This window comes from Cetorhinus maximus, chromosome 17, assembly GCF_964194155.1.
Source record: "Cetorhinus maximus chromosome 17, sCetMax3.hap1.1, whole genome shotgun sequence".
Lineage (NCBI taxonomy): Eukaryota > Metazoa > Chordata > Chondrichthyes > Lamniformes > Cetorhinidae > Cetorhinus > Cetorhinus maximus.
Window position 1 is genome coordinate 59,567,375 of NC_135895.1, and position 17,306 is coordinate 59,584,680.

Here is a 17,306-nt window from a genome sequence, read left to right on the forward strand (position 1 = left end):
TATATCTGAGTAGCTTGCTAGGCCATTTCAGAGGGCATTTAAGAGTCAACCATATTGCTGTGGGTCTGGAGTCACACGTAAGCCAGACTAGGTAACAATGGCAGATTTCCTTCCCTAAAGGACATTAGTGAACCAGATGGGTGGCTTTTTTTTTATTACAACAATTGACAACGGTTTCATGGTCATATTAGACTTTTAATTCCAGGGTTTTATTGAATTCAAATTCTATCAAGTGCTGCTGTGGCAGGATTCGAACCCAGGTCCCCAGAGCATTACCCCGGGTCTCTGGGTTAATGCTCTGGGGACCTGGGTCCAAATCCTGCCACAGCATATTGTGATTTTACCCAAGGCAAGTTTGCCACTACCTCCTTATAATTTCCAAGTGATTGGTTTGTTTCAACCAAATGTAATACCATATTCCCATGCTTGCATGAACAGGATCAAAAGAAGTAGATATGGAGTTTGAGGACTTTTAAATTCAGCAACGATTCAGAACATTACTTTGTAAAATTCTGACTTTGTTTGTAAGTTGCTCCTCTGTAACAGATAAAACAATCATTTTCAATTTCAATGTGCACAACAAACCTGTTCATTGTCTTTTATGTGCGAGCCTTCTGGTATTGCATCCAATCCTTTCTCCTCACCCGTGCGCTTACTAGCATCACAAAGAAATTCCACCACTTTATTCTCAGGTAGAAAATCAGGATTCCACAACAACTGGTCTTCATTCTCATATACTAGACATAGATTTTTATAAGATTCATTAGTGCACAGCTTTATCTAGGTCACACACTTGCGTTCACTACGCACTTTATTTTAAAAAAGGGCACCACTTTTATAAAAGATATGACAAATCCTGATGGCTTACAAAAAATCTTTGATATCTGAAGGAATGATTAGACAGATTAAAAACAAAGGGAGAGTTTTTTATTTTTATTTCCCTACATCTTTTTTCTCCAAGTGGCAAATTATTATGACATAAAATTTTTCAAGTGCTGGAACAGCTGTGGTAGCTCACTCAAGTGACCACATGCAAGCCTAGACAAAGAATGTCAGCAGTCTATTTGATAGGAGGAGTTATCAGTGTCACGTCCAATCCCTTTCTCCACACAGTTTTCAGGAAGTTGGATAACAATCAGGAGCAGGAACCTATGCTGACTCCCTCCTGGCCCCAAGATATCAAAGTTTATTGTAGTACCCCACTGTCATGAAAATATAGTAATTTTCATAATGTCATTGGGATTCATTGTAAAGTAGGAATAGTGGGGTTTGAATAGTCTGTGTTTGTGTCCGTGTGGGACTTAATTGAATTAAAGATAGCTGATCTGAAGACTCTTTGATGTATAAGAGAAGCTAGGTTTGAAATGCTAAATAAGTAAACGTGGCTGAAGTTTTAGAATGAGGTGTAAAGGAAAATTTGCATTTTTAGATAAGCCAGAGTAGTCTGAATTTCAAAGGAGGGTGAAATGTTACACTCAGCTAGAAGAAGCCAAACAGTGTTTATTTTTCCCAAAGCTCACTTTGGGAAATTGGTACTATGATACTATAGTACAGTAGTATATGCTATGATGCTATTAGTATAGTAGTATACTATGGTAGTGATTTGTAGACCTATGTATGTGCTTTAAATGATTTTTATTAATAAATGTTTAATTTTGTTTTGTAAAAAAAACCTGAGACTCGGTCGACTTATTATTACTGAATTCAAGGAATGCATCTTGAAATAAAAATACAAGTTGCAAAACAGCTGTGGCAGTTGTTTCAAGTTTCCCTCTGGGATTTGAGCAGCTTAGCATTTGCTATCTGTTGTGCCACACCATCCAAGCAGAGATCAGCTAACACCACAAACCAGGGCTCAAACCGAAAACCTCTTTGGTCGCATGACTCAAGGGCACAGGCAATGAATACTGAGGTTTATCAAGCAGAAGGGTTAATTTTGAATTTTGCTAGCAAAGGGCTAGTACAGATCAGATGAATCCAGTTGCCTGTAACATCTTCGATTTTAGCTTTTATGGTTGTCATACTTAGCTTCAAGAGTCTAAATAAAATTTGGTTATTCTCTTATTCTAAATTGCTAAAGATGGTAGCTTCGAATAGGAATGTATGGACATCAGATGTAAACAGAATTAAACACATTTGTGATATCTCCACAGTAGAATAGCCTGCCACTACTCATTATCCAAGCTTGAGTGAATTACTCAAAGGTTGGTGACAGCTATGGAATCATACCTATATTTAAACAATGACTCCTGCTGGGGTATGCAAAAATATATACACTTGAATTTTTGGAAACATGTACAAATTCTAAGCAAAGTTGGAACTATCTGTGGATTACCATTCCAAAAGTACTACTGGCACTAAAGATTACTGGTGGCATAATGGTAGGTGGTTTCTTCCACAACTTAGGGCTCAAAACAGATGTCACAGTACTGTGTTAATAACACAATGGTAACAATTTCTGTGGAAAATAACTTTCTCTGAAAAGGTTAGGGAATAAAAGGCTAGTTCAGAATGTCTAAATTCTGCTGGGAAATATTTAATCTGGTTGGGTCAGGGAGAACATTGCTCATAATATGAGTCACTCCACTTGGATCCATGAAGTGAGAGCAACCAATAGCAATACTAACAGTGTAATGAATTTCAATACCAGACAATAAGATAGTTTACATGGTGTGAAACACACAGGATATAGACAGCATTCATTGTTTTCCACATCAATGTTCGGTGTGAGAAACCAATTGCTGGAATTACTGGCATATTTTTCCTTACAGAATACAGACATAATTGGTAACTATGAAACCTGGCAGGATAATAATAATTTATCTGAAGAGTAGTTGAAAAGTCATATAAGATTACACAGGCTGTTTCACAGAACAAGGGTGCAGGTTTATTTTAGTCCTTTAGTTTTGTATATGCTCTAAAATTAGAAAGGTTTAAATATGAAACTTTCTGCTATCTACAAGCATTATAACTAGAACATAGTTTACAATGCTGAGTCTAATAGACAACTGGTTCCCTCACCCAATGCAGACTTACACATTTCATCTTTGCACAGACTTTACAATTTTAAAGAGCTTACCTTTTTCATTCTCTTTGTATTTATAAAAGCCTACAGGAACTTCAGCCTGGTATTGGGATCCCACCATGATCTCCTGAAAAGCAAGACCAACCATTTTTATGATCAGTATTTGGAAACTAGTGTTATATTAAGCAATTCCTTTTAAGTTACTATTATATTGCACTTACAAGGCTGGCAGTCGGTAAGATACAGTAAAATATGGGTCTTCCCGCCTGCTGGCCTTGGAAAATCTGACAAGTTTACTTTGATATTGTTGCTGACTGCAGGGGACCCATGAGTCAGAAGTCGGTGGCACTAGCACTACACTAGAACAATACAAAAGCACCTGCAATTAGCTGAGAGATTTTAAAAGTCTTAATAGAAAACTTATCTAAACTCAATTTGTGTAACATCTATTAACATTTTTACATTTAAGCTTAAATATCATTTAAAGGAGAGAGTGATAACATATTCAACTTTATTTTCCCAATAATAAAAGCAAACGTATATATCTATATAGCTGCCTCAGAGCAGGGAAGAGGAAGAATACACTGACCGTTAAAAAATCTTGCCTATTGTAGATTAGCTAAAACTGAAAGTGTGACAACGAATAATGCAAGTTACTAGTTGACTTAGATTAATGGAGGTTATTGGGAAATATTGCTTGCCAATTGTCAACCCAAGCCTAGAGGTCATCTAGATCTGTCACAGATTTGCTTGGGCTGCATCATTGTCAGGAGTTGTGAATGGAACTTAACACTGCAATCATCAACGAACAGGCTCATTCCTGACTTTATTATAGAGGGAAGGAAACTGCTTAAAACAGCTTAAAATGGTTGGATTGGGATGTGCCCCTCAAGTACTGCTGCAGTGCTACGCTGACAACCACAATTATTTTCGTGTCTGGTATGACTCTAACCATTGGATGTTTTTCCCTTTGACCACGGCCATCAATTTTGCCAAACCTCCGCCTGGTATCTAATGCTGCCTTCATGGTCATGGGGCAGGTAATGTAACCTCTCAGCTTTTGTGTCCAAGTTTCGGGCAAGGCTATGAGGAGATCTGCAGCTGAAACAATTACAGTAAAGAAAAACACCTTAGTCTGGATTAAATGTCGGTAGCAGGGACTGCAGTAGAACCTGCATCAATTTGTTCGGGGCTCCCCCACAGAAGTAAATGAACTATCCAGGTGTCGGGCCATCCCTGGGACAGAAATCCTGCCTGTCTTCATTGCTGGCAGGAACACTGAGTGGTGGCTGTTGCTGGTAATGCTGTAAGGCCTTCACCGGAAGGGGAGGGGTGATGATTGGGGCGGGGGGCTGGCAAAAATCAGAGGGCCCTCACCTGGTGCTGGGTCCCTCAATCAGGCACAGGGCGCCTGATGAGGGAACCCCTCTGGCAGGCTGCTAGGGGGCCTTTGATGCATGGGTAAACCATGCAACTCGCATTTAATCCCTGAGCCGGGATGGGCTCTGGGATAATTGGTGTCAATTGGCTCATTACTGGTATTGGCCCCTTCCCGCCTCAGGCTTAATCGCAGGAGGTTTTCCCACTGCCAGCAAACAGACTTGAGGCTTCTCCTGCAATTATGTGGATCCAACCACCATGTTCCCTGGCATGACAGGCTGGATTAAGCTCCACCCCATATTTAAGGGATCCTAATCAATTTATTTGGGGTTATAGAACACAAAAATGTACATAAAATCTCATCAATGCTTTTTTCTCTATCACACAGCTTCTCTTTTTTAAAAAAGACCATTGAATAGGATTTTAAAATCTGTCCTTCTGATTCTCCAAATTGTGAAAAGCCTTCAAGCAGAAACTGCTAGAATGATACATCAGTCCAGCGAGCTACTGGTCCAACTATACTGAAGCATCCTGGAAATTAAGGCATGCTGCACATTCTCAGACTCCACAATCTAAATTCAGCTCTTGGACTCAACATTTTCATCCAATGCTCTGATTCTAAGTCCAGGCTTTTGAGAGAGGCTGAACCATTCAAATGGAAGGCACAAAAGGAATTCAATTGATTACATTTAAATCATGTTTATTGTGATGTATGTATTTTTTTCCATTTTAAAAATGTTTAAGTCCTTATTCTGGACATCAGAAATTACAATGACTATAAATAATAAAACAAAAATGAAAACATTTTGAGAAATAATCTAAATAAATTATAGGAATCTGGTGCTCTCATTAAGTTACTAGCTATTGTGTATGATCCAGGCTGTTACAGTTCAATGTGATCCCTTTAACAATGAAAATTCCCACCACAGCATCATTTACAGGAATAGCAGGTACTTAGAAATATTCAATGATACACATGCCCCACGCACCAAGTTTAATCATGACAGACAGATATACTGTGATACCAAAAGCAAGAGTTTCAATTCACATGCGGGTGGAATACACTATATTATAGAATTTGATCCTAGATAGAATTTAATTTGGACCTTTGAGATTAGACAAAAAATATGGCCATGTCTGAAGACCAATATACACCACATATCATAACTATATTAGTGTAATGGAGGCATCAAGCAGAAACAAAGGACTCCTCATGCTGGTTCATGCACATTTTAGCAGTCTTACATTTAGCATTTGTGGAGGCTAGAAAGAAAGTCAGCTGTAGCTGGCGCATTACATAGGAACAGTGGAGAAGAAAACAATTGGGAGAATAAAAAAATGTTTTATGTCATCAGAAACATATTTCCAATTTAACAGTACATTTAAGCCAAATAGGTATTGAGCGAAAAATACTGAAACACAATGGTACCTTTTTCCAGTCTTCTGAGGGCACATAATCTTCATCATCATCAGATTCTTCTTCCCCTTCATTGCCTATGAATGTTAACAGGTCAATTTTCTGCCTAGAGTTAGTTATGAAATATATAGAGTTCTGATTTATAGAAATCATTTGAGATTTTATCATGAGACAACTGATTTACAACTTCTATTTTTGAACAAGAGTGTTTTTTTTTATACTTGGCACAAAACTTACACTTTCTACTCTTTTGCATTCATATAGGTGCCACAGTTTCAATCTATAAATGTTCATTTAGGATTTTGCAACTTTAACTACCAATGCATCAGCACTGTACCATGTTAAATCTTGGTACACTTTGTTCAGGACAGAATTACACCACTTCCTGTGAACTCTGATTTAGATGCTGGCATATTAACCTTTACAGTTTTGACTCGATTGGTTTAAAACAAATGCTTCGCAAATTGGATTTTTCAGTCAGAGACCAATCATTTTCCAAATTGCTCTGACGGCCAACTAGTTTGGCATAAATACAACAAGGATTAATAGGGAGTGAAGAGGAGAAAACAATTCGAGATTTACTTAATTTTATTTGGGCCATTACTATGTAGACAAATGGCAATAATGACAAATATAGAAATCCAAAACTAAAGATGGGCATCCCAAGAGGGTTTTAGACACACACAGGCGGTCACATTTAGTCATGAATAATTGCTGCCAGTTTATCAGAAGGCATTGGTAATAAAGTTATTAAAGGTGCATTAGGTCTATTAAAGGAAAGTACAGAACCATACAGGTGCGCTTTGTGGTTATATGAACCACAGTGAAAGACTGGTCAGAAATAAAGGGAATAGCTTGTTTACAATGCAAGTTTGTCTACTTATTAACTTCGGCACAAATGCAAAAAATATCAAATTAATTTAAAAAGCTGATAGCTAACTTCAATGTTACCAAGTCCTCAAACGTGAAAGAAAATTCAGGGGTTCTGAACTCCAAAATGGCAATGATTGCCAACTTCAACTTAATGTAGCAGCAACTTTTGTATGAAAATTGTGTAGCCTGAAGTTTAATTAAGTCCTTCAGATAATTGGTTTCCTGAAATAGTAATCTCACTTTCAGCTTGTCACTGTGGCATTGGTGGTTAATATCTAGTTCTTAACTCACATTATTGAAAACCTGTTGATATCAATCACTCAGCAAAAGTGAAAACTATAGTCACATATGCTACTGATCTTTAGCCAACTCTATTGAGCACATTACTCCATTATTAGAATCAATGTCACCCATTAATGACACTCCATATTTAACCAATGGGCAATGTCACTTAAACTTTTGCCCCAAGTGCAAGTTATTGGAACAGTTCTCAGCTGTTGCAAAATCTTAGTTACTCCAGCAATAACAGAGGCTGAAATAGCTGCTGGGAATATTTTTGGCAGTGGGAGAAGGTGCTTAAGTTGGCTACTTTCACATACATGCACAAAGAAGTATACCTATGTCTAAGTATTTACATCTGCGTGGACGGATCATCTCTTGTACATCTTGTGAGGTAATCAATGGTGCAAGGTCATCGTTAGAAGACAGAGTTTCATCATCTGGTCCACGCGAGTTTTTTGGTATTTCTTGCTGTAGAAATCATAAAAGATATCCAAAACACAGCTCACTCAATTCAAAGTCTTATGAATAAAGGATCAAAAAAAAGTTTATAAAAAATTCTTATGCAACTTTAAACTTTAATAACTTTGGGTGCACACAATAGAAGCAATTTGTGAAAGGCATATGAAAGCATAATTTATTTAAAGTTAATGCTGTCCTGATTAAAACGGCAACAGTAGATGAAGAGGAGAACTTTGTTATGGCTAGCAGAATTGGGGTCCACAACAGTTGTGAGAAGAAAATTCACTGCTCATTATAGGAAACAGTACCATCCAACTCAATTAATTGGATGAAAAAGTTTCCATCATGTGTACATCCAAATTTCATAAAGTTTGAAGTTGCACAAAGATTTTATGAACACCCTGTATGATTCAAAGTTGAAAACCTACACGAAAATTACCATAGTTACTTCAAAGACTGAGACTTAGGGGGTGCTTTTCTTTAAAAAGAGGGGAAGAAACGCATACAACAGTTCCAAGTATGTTATCAACTTCAAAAATACAAGATACTTTGCCTGCTTTTACTTTTTAATTCCCCTCAGTTGTATTTCTATATCCTTTCCTTGCCCTTTACAAATGGGTTTATAATTTTCTGTTGCCAACTTCCTATGTTCAGCTTTTCATTTATAAATATACACATAATTAGGAACAAGCAAGGGTCATCATAATCAGGAAAGTTTACCTCTTCTCCAGAGATTAACTATTTCAATAAGCTTCAGTGTTAGAGCACTAAGTTAGGTCTATGTTGCAAGTTCCAAGTATAAGACCCGAGGATTGATGTGATATGAATTTTGAAACTCAGCTCTGCGCTGAACAGAATAGTGAGTCTGTGCACAGCCAGAGCAACAACATTTGGTAGTGCCCAAAAACAATGATTATGTTATCCCCAATTTCATTTGGAGAAAATCCTGGATCAGCCACGAGCTATGCAAGACAGGCAGATCATAGCACAGATATATCAAGACAGGTGCTGGAGAAGCAAGGTTGGGTATCAACACAGACATGAAAGCAGACCCAGCCATTTGATGTTACATAGGGAAAACATATATACGTATTAGCTAAGGTAAAAAAAGGATCCCAGGATGGATCTTTGAGGAAGTTTAGAGGTACCAAGCAGGGGTGAAAGAACATCTGTTTGTAGTGATGAGCTAGCGCAGTTCCATTCTTTCTGAAGGTTTTACTCCCTCAACAATCCACCTATTCCATTCAGTGTGAACATGATCCTTGAATGGTTTGCTGAGGCACACATCTAAAAGGTTGAATTCTGGGCATTAGACCCCCTGAGATAACTTCAATTGGGGTGTTATTTCTTCACAAGCACCTCTTGATCTCATTGGTTATATGGGATCTGAACATGTCCCACAATAATAATGTGTTTTTTTGTAGGGCCTTGGGATGCAAATTCCCCACTATTGATCCACAACTACACTCCTCATTCACCCATCCACAGTCATGCATAAAAATTCCTGCAGGAAACTTGATTTTTGGCATTGTTTTACGTTTGAAAATTACAATACGCTTTAATTTTGTTCCTAAGATAAAAGCAAAAAACTGCGGATGCTGGAAATCTAAAACAAAAATACGTGGAAAAACTCAGCAGGTCTGACAGCATCTGCGGAGAGGAACAGAGTTAATGTTTCAAGTCCATATGACTCTTCAACAGAACTAAGGAAAAGTAGAAGAGAGGTGAAATATAAGCTGGTTTAAGGGGTGGGGGGCGGGGGGGGGGGTGGGACAAGTAGAGCTGGATAGAGGGCCAGCGATAGGTGGAGATTGCCAAAAGATGTCATAGACAAGAGGACAAAGAGGTGTTGATATTAGCTAAGAAATGTGCTAATAGGTGACATTAAGGGTAGAAAGCAGGATGAGCAAGGTCCAGACAGCCCTAGTGGGGGTGGGGTGGGGGAAAGGGATCAAAATAGGCTAAAAGGTAGAGATAAAACAATGGATGGAAATACATTTAAAAATAATGGAAATAGGTGGGGAAAGAAAAATCTATATAAATTATTGGAAAAAAGGGGGATCGGAAATGGGGTGGGGATGGAGGAGAGAGTTCATGATCTAAAATTGTTGAATTTAGTTCTGTTGAAGAGTCATGCGGACTCGAAACGTTTAACTGTGTTCCTCTCCGCAGATGCTGTCAGACCTGCTGAGTTTTTCCAGGTATTTTTGTTTTTAATTTTGTTCCATTGGCCATGCAGGCTAGTAACACATCTCATGTCCTGCGATTTTCACTCGAACTGCTTTCGAACCTTTCCACTCCAGTTTGGTTGCTGAGCATGTCAAATTCATGGGTGTATCATCCATATTGCTGATGTGACTTAATGGGTACCTGTTTTTGTTGTTTTCTGATGAAGAATTGCTGGAAACTAGTAATTTCGTCAGAGGTCTTTTGGTAGCATCTGAGCGATCTTGGTCTTCTGTTGCAACACTAGACAGTTTCGTCCCGTTAAGCGGTTACAACCAACTAGCGGTTGCTCTAAAGTCTTTGCTGGGCTCGGGGGTTTGTTTTGGCCCACTTAAATGCATATATACACACTGCATTTCTGGTGAAGATGTAACCAATGACGATTTGAGGGCCCATTCCGGTACATGCTTCTCAAGAGCAGGCCAGTGGTTGGTCCCTGTTCTCATGGCACATTTGGTCTTGGGCATCTTCCTCCTTCTTCCATGAGTATTTCATTAACACCGAATTCCCTTGCTGCAGCAGTTATTTGACATGTTAGCAAATATTACAGCTTTTAGCTTCATATGAAACCAGTTTCATACTTCGTTCTTTTTGCCGGAGGACCCATTTTTGTTTGTCATTTGTCAGGTACGTTATGCTGCGTGGGTGTGTCTTAAATTCCCATGCACCAACTTAAGGTGAGCAAAACATGCATTTCTGAGATGAAAAATTGAGGCCAACTCCTAATGTGCTGGTATAATTTCTTATCAGAAAACGGGGTCAACTTATATGCCAAGTGTAAGCCTAAACCTGAATTTTGCCATCAAAAAAATGGGGTCAGCTTGCATGCCAGGTTGACTTTATACACCACAATCTATACTATCCGTAATAATGACTGAAACTGCTGATGCAGTAAGGTCATGTGAAATAGCAATCTGAAGAGCAAGTCTTGGGAGAGTTTGTAACAAGGATGAGGTTGAGTAATGATGAGAGCAAAGAAATCAGAGACTAGTACAGTTACATTCCTACATAGACAACCTAAGTTTGGAAGGACAAAAATCTAGAATGGCATTTTTTAATGAATGGTTGGACACTCTCTTTATTAAAAGCCCCAGTAACACTGGAACCACAAGTGCTTCAAAGAAATTCCCAGCTCTGGCCAACAGGGCTAGTTATGTGGATAATGTTGTTCCCAAAACTTTTAACTAACCTGATTTAGATTTAAGTCGGGTAGATCCTCTGCCTCTGGAACTTCACTACTTCCACTATTTTCTTCGTTATCTCCTTCATCTCCATCATCATCCTCCTCTGCTTCATCATCCTCATCTTCATCATCCTCGTCTTCATCATCATCGTCTTCCTCATCAGGGAATGGAACAGTTTTACCATAACCATACAAATTTAATAAATCTTGGATTGGCATTTCACCTTCCTAAAAAAAGCAAAACATGAGAGATGTCCACTTAAAAGAAGCGACTATTTTCTAAAAGGCTGACACAAGAAATAACCACTGTGTTTCATCAACATTGCTTGAGACAATTCAACTGCTGCCGACACCTAAAGTTTCACTTTTCTTTTATGAAATTAGTCAAACTGGGGCTGGGGGAGAAGGCCGGAGGGGAAATATGAGAGACTGCTTAAAAATAGTTTGAAGTCTAATACTAAGCCACAGATAAGGCGATCCCAGGTCACAGCTAGTGCTATAAAAAAAGGAGGCGTGCCTTCCTTATCACAGAATCACAGTGCAGAAGAGGCCCTTCGGCCCATCGAGTCTGCACCGACATTTGAGAAACACGTGACCTAACTACTTAATCCCATTTGTCAGCACTTGGCCCACAGCCTTGAATGTTATGACGTGCCAAGTGCTCATCCAGGTACTTTTTAAAGGATGTGGGGCAACCTGCCTCCACCACCCTCCCAGGCAGTGCATTCCAGGCCGTCACCATCCTCTGGGTAAAAAAGTTTTTCCTCATATTCCCCCTAAACCTCCTGCCCCTCACCTTGAACTTGTGTCTCCTTGTGACTGACCCTTCAATTAAGGGGAACAGTTGCTCCCTATCCATGCCGCTCATAATCTTGTACACCTCGATCAGGTCGCCCCTCAGTCTTCTTTGCTCCAACGAACACAGCCCAAGTCTATCCAACCTCTCTTCATAGCTTAAATGTTTCATCCCAGGCAACACCCTGGTGAATCTCCTCTGCTCCTCCTCCAGTGCAATCACATCCTTCCTATAATGTGGCGACCAGAACTGCACACACTACTCCAGCTGTGGCTTCACCAAGTTTCTATGTAACTCCAACATGACCTCCCTACTTTTGTAATCTATGCCTCAATTGATAAAGGCAAGTGTCCCATATGCCTTTTTCACCACCCACTAACATGCCCCTCTGCCTTCAGAGATCTATGGTCACACACGCCAAGTCCCTTTGTTCCTCAGAACTTCCTAGTGTCATGCTGTTCATTGAATATTTCCTTGTCAAATTACTCCTTCCAAAGTGTACCACCTCTCACTTTTCAGGGTTAAATTCCATCTGCCACTTATCTGCCCATTTGACCAGCCCGTCTATATCTTCCTGTAGCCCAAGGCACTCAACCTCACTGTTAACCACCCGGCCATTCTTTGTGTCATCCGCAAACTTACTAATCCTACCCCACCACATAGTCATCTATGTCGTTTATGTAAGTGACAAATAATAGGGGATCCAGCAGATCCCTGTGGTACGCCACTGGACACTGGCTTCCAGTCACTAAAGCAGCTTTCTGTCATCACCCTCTGTCTCCTACAACTAAGCCAATTTTGAATCCACCTTATCAAATTACCCTGTATTCTATGTGCATTTGCCTTCTTTATAAGTCTCCCATGTGGGACCTTGTCAAAGGCTTTGCTGAAATCCATATAAACTACATCAACTGCACTACCCTCATCTACACACCTGGTCACCTCCTCAAAAAATTTAATCAAATTTGTTAGGCATGACCTCTCTATGACAAAGCCATGCTGACTATCCCTGATCAAACCTTGCCTCTCCAAGTGGAGATAGAGTCTCTCCTTCAGAATTTTCTCCAATAGTTTCCCTACCACTGACGTGAGACTCTCTGGCCTGTAGTTCCCTGGCTTATCTCTACAACCCTTGTTAAATAGCGGAACCACATTAGCTGTTCTCCACTCCTCTGGCACCTCCCCCGTGGCCAGAGAGGAATAAAAAATTTGGGTCAGAGCCCCTGCGATCTCCTCCCTTGCCTCCCTCAACAATCTGGGACACAAATCATCCGGACCTGGAGATTTGTCCGCTTTTAAGCCTGCCAACACCTCCAATACCTTGTCACTCCCTATATCAATTTGCTTAAGAACCTCGCAGTCTCTCTACCTGAGTTCGATACCTTCATCCTCATTCTCTTGGGTGAAGACGGATGTGAAGTATTCATTCAACACTCTAGCGATGTCCTCTGGCTCCACCCATAGATTGCCCCCTCGGTCCCTTATGGGCCCTACTCTTTCGTTGGTTATCCTTTTCCCATTGATATACTTATAGAACATCTTGGGATTTTCCCTACTTTTACCAGCCAGAGCTTTCTCATATCCCCTCTTTGCTCTCCTAAGTGCTTTCTTTAGCTCCACCCTGCACTTTCTGTACTCCACTAAAGCCTCCGCTGATTTGCTTCCCTTATACCTCTTCAACACTCGACTGATGACCTCAGGAGTGCATTGCCCTACACAGTTCCCGTTCGGCCTGAGTTGGAAGGTCAGGTGAGAAAGGACAGCTGGATTTCCAGATAAGTAACTAGGAGCAGTGTGGCAATTTGACTTGAATTGCCATTCTGCAAAAGTTCAGGCCCATTGTGACTCCAGAACCATAGAAACATGGCCAATGTTCAACTACCCTCTGAATTGGCCTTGCAAGCCACTCTGTTTGGGGCAATTGGGAAGAGAAATAAATGCTGACCTCGCCGGTGATGTCCATTTGCCATGAACAAGTAAAAACCTAGCCTCTGACATGCTCTTGTAAGCACAATATTTATGTCGCTGGTTCAGTAAGTTTATGGTCAATGGCAACCCCCAGAATGTTGAAGGTAGGGGATTCAGGAAGGTGATTAGACCCTCTCTGTTTGGAGGTGGTCATTGCCAGGCATTTAAGTGGCATTAATGTGGCTTGGCACTCAGCAGTCTAAGTCGAAGTGTTATTCAGGTCTTGCTCTACACAGGTTTGGACTGCTTCATTATAATGGAACTAAATACAGCAATCAGCGAACATCCCCACAACTGACCTTATGTTGGAGGAAGATCATCTGAAGACTACTGGGCCTAGGATGCTGCCCCGAAGAACTCCTGCAGTATCATCTGGGAGCGAACTGAAAATATTGGGCTCGACTGTGATGTGCATCCACATCTGAATAACTTATCAATCTACATCTAGGATCATACATGGACAACTTGGGCAAGGTACAAGAGGGATGCCAGCATCTTGCCAGATCATCAGTGCCTTCAGTACAGGCAGAGATTCAAACTACTCTTGGTATTCCTTAGAGACTAGATATACTGAACCTCTCACAAGTGAATCCCACTTTCCAGGTCATCTTTGGTGCCCAATATCTAGCCATACAGTAGGGAGACCCAGAGGTGGCATTAATAAAGCCCCATGTTAAATGAACTATACTCATGACCTGCTGTCACATGCACTTCTTCAATATTCCAAGTCTGATTGACAGTTTAATGAGAAATGTCAAATGTAAATAAAAATCTTTTTGCAGTTGTTAAGGGACTGAATTGAGAAACATTTGTAGTAAATCTCACCATGCTTTCACAAAAGCAAAGTACTGGAGATGCCCGAAGTAAAAACAGAAAGTGCTTGAAATACTCAAGCACATGGTAGGTCAGGTAGGATTTGTGGAGAGATGTTGCTTGACCTGATTATTTCTAGTATTTTCGGTTTTTATTTCACTATACATTCATCTTGATTCATTATCACTCCTGCTAACAAATAAGGTACACCATACGTGCCTTATTAGCATACGATAATTATCGCATTAAGGGATGATCAACTCTCTGTTCTTAAGCATGTACTTATGCCCCTTCAGCATAACTCGTAGGAACAATTCCAGATCATGAGGGGAATCTTACCACCTTAGTTTCTGGCACAATAACAGACCTATCTTCGGGTTGTGAACCTGATCTCTCCATTAGAGGCTCTTCTGGTTGCTCTTTACCAGAGCAAACTAATGAAGAATCCACCTCCCAGGCCAATTAAGGGGGGGTGGGAGGGATGAAGTGGCCATTCTGTTTAAAAGGGACCATGGCATGTTTCAAAAAGTTCAGAAGCACTTGGATTTTGCAGGCTGTAGCATCCACTCCCACCTCCTCTGCTGTTACTGTTACTGGTCCACTTGAGGGAACTAAAGGGCTGCAGTGAGACGAGCTCCAAGGACAGGAGGAGGGGGACAGCCTTTCCAATCAAACAGATGTGGATGGGAGTGGCTGAGGAAGTGAGAACGCGGTACTTCCAACCTTGAGACCTTGCACCAAGAGGATCCAGTACCTCAGGAGGACATGACAGGAAAGTGACATAATTTCAGGTGCCAATCCCCAGACTATGAGTTCCTGGCACTCTCTTGCAGAGCATGCTACAGATCAACATTCTCTATAGCTACACTCATAACCTCTCCCTACAGACATATCACAGCCCCATCTGAGTATCCAACACTCCACTTACCCTAAGCCTCGTTCCCTCTCACATCTTTGCCTCTTAATGACCTTCCAAAAATGTTGTCCTTCCCTCCTCTCCACATAAGCTATTACCATCACACACACCTCCTTGCTTTCTCTCCTTGCAGAAGACAGCACACAACTTGACTGGGCGAGACAAGGAGAGTTCATCTCCAAGACAGGCACTTTGTCAGCCACTGGCAATGTACACCCAACCGTTCCACTGAGAGGGAGGTCTTGTTCAAGGAGGCTGCAGATGTCAGCAACGACCTCAGAGAGTCTGGGTCTCTTGAGACACGAGTACTTTAGGCATGTCATGAGAGCTGACCCTTTGCCTGTTTCCTTCAAGTTGATCTCAGTATCCATTTTATCTGCCATGTGGCCGAGAAGGCAGATGGTGTTGCTCCTGCTGATACATTTGCCTCCTGTCCATAACTCTCAGCACAGGTGGATGGTGGCGCTGCATAAGCTGTTCACATGCAGGGAAGGGCGGCTGAAGGTGGGTAAAGTGATTGACAGGCAAGGTGCCATCCAACAAGTTGGCAATCACCAGTTGAGCAGTGAAAGCACTCTATCGCTTTGAACACCAGCCTCTCACCTGGTCAAGGTTGGAGCTTTTCAACATAACTGATCAGAACCTTCCCAGCTTGACAGCTTCACTGAAAAAATTCTTTGAGGTGCACATGCCTTCTCCAACCTTCCGGGTTGCAGAAACAGCATGCAACTCCTGAGCTGTTGGGAACGAGGGAATCAATGTACAAAAATCACGAATTGCCTCTTAAGTACTTAAACTGGCTTCCCACCAGACCCACAGGAGTTACCTGCTGCTGTCTGCCCTGGAAAGCCAAAAGAGGGTGGGATCACCTTGGGATACTGACTAGGCATCATTTCCTACAATTTTCCCAACTCGCATACTCAGAAACATGCCTCCAAAGGCTTGAGAAAATTCCATTCCCTGCGTTTTTTTGCCTATCTGAACAGGAAGCTAGCAATTTGACCTCTACCTTTCTCCGTCTTAGGCTTAACCTGTAAGGCTACCAATTAAACCAATTACTGCCACTGCCCGATGTTCGGGGCCGGCAAGAAACTACCTTCTGCTGTTTTTCAAACAAAAAAAGGTGATCCAGAACTAATTAGCCTCAACAAGAGGCTCGCAAGAATTAAGTCAGAAATGCATAATCACCCAATCGCTCGCCTGGAATAAGTTAATGGTTCATATGATCTCAGGCTGCAGTGATATGCAAGTAGCACTATTTCACAAACTGGTTTGTTTGGCTCAATGTATATTTTCCAGCCTTCCTGGTCAGAGAATTTAGCACCCGCGAATAAAGTTTAAAGGCAACAGTTTAATATAACTCATCCAAGATCATTACTGGTGAAATAGGTAGAAAGTCCAAAATGTGATAATGGAGAAGTTAGAAAAATGTTGGTGCATGGGAAAATTGCAATAAACTTTGCATTTTGATATCTTTGTCTGTAATAAATCATCTCCAAAATCTAAATTTGTCAAGCATTTTCCTACCTACCCGGGCCCTTTGGTATATAGATATATTTGGTACTTAAAAGCCTTTTGAAATTAAAAGTTCTACTTCCTTCATATTACAGCAGATAAATTCTGAGGTATTCAAATGCACTATACAAAAATTAGCAGAGTTAGCCCAATTAGGCAACTAGGAACAGAACAGCTGAGATCATAGCAGTATCAAGAAAGTAGAAGCAGCATTAAAAGGGCCAAGACCACAAGGTTAGGAATGAAAATTGAGTAGAACATTAAACTAACATTACTATGGTTAATGGGTTACATAACAATGAGAATGAATGAGTGTAGAGCAATATTAATTGCTCTAACAGGTCCACAATACAAACCTTATAGCTAATCAGCATTCACACAAGACCTGCCGATGTAGAAAATGGGAGAGAAAAAAAATCACACTGGTGTACAGTAGTTGAATGTTTGAAATTA

At 40.7% G+C, this 17,306-nt stretch overlaps 1 protein-coding gene across 4 annotated transcripts in view; it reads right to left on the reverse strand.

Annotated features, from left to right (window-relative positions):
- mier1b (mesoderm induction early response 1b, transcriptional regulator) overlaps nucleotides 1-17,306 on the reverse strand; it is a 52,935-nt gene that overhangs the window by 14,197 nt on the left and 21,432 nt on the right. For 3 of the 4 annotated variants that reach the window (XM_078561285.1, XM_078561282.1, XM_078561286.1), the window contains exons 4-8: nucleotides 10,852-11,073; nucleotides 7,313-7,445; nucleotides 5,835-5,899; nucleotides 3,080-3,152; nucleotides 586-737 (exon numbers count right to left, since the gene is read on the reverse strand). In XM_078561285.1, the coding sequence (XP_078417411.1) occupies nucleotides 586-737; nucleotides 3,080-3,152; nucleotides 5,835-5,899; nucleotides 7,313-7,445; nucleotides 10,852-11,073 (645 nt within the window). The remainder of the gene's footprint in view (nucleotides 1-585; nucleotides 738-3,079; nucleotides 3,153-5,834; nucleotides 5,900-7,312; nucleotides 7,446-10,851; nucleotides 11,074-17,306) is intronic. The other variant, XM_078561284.1, reaches the window with a different exon arrangement.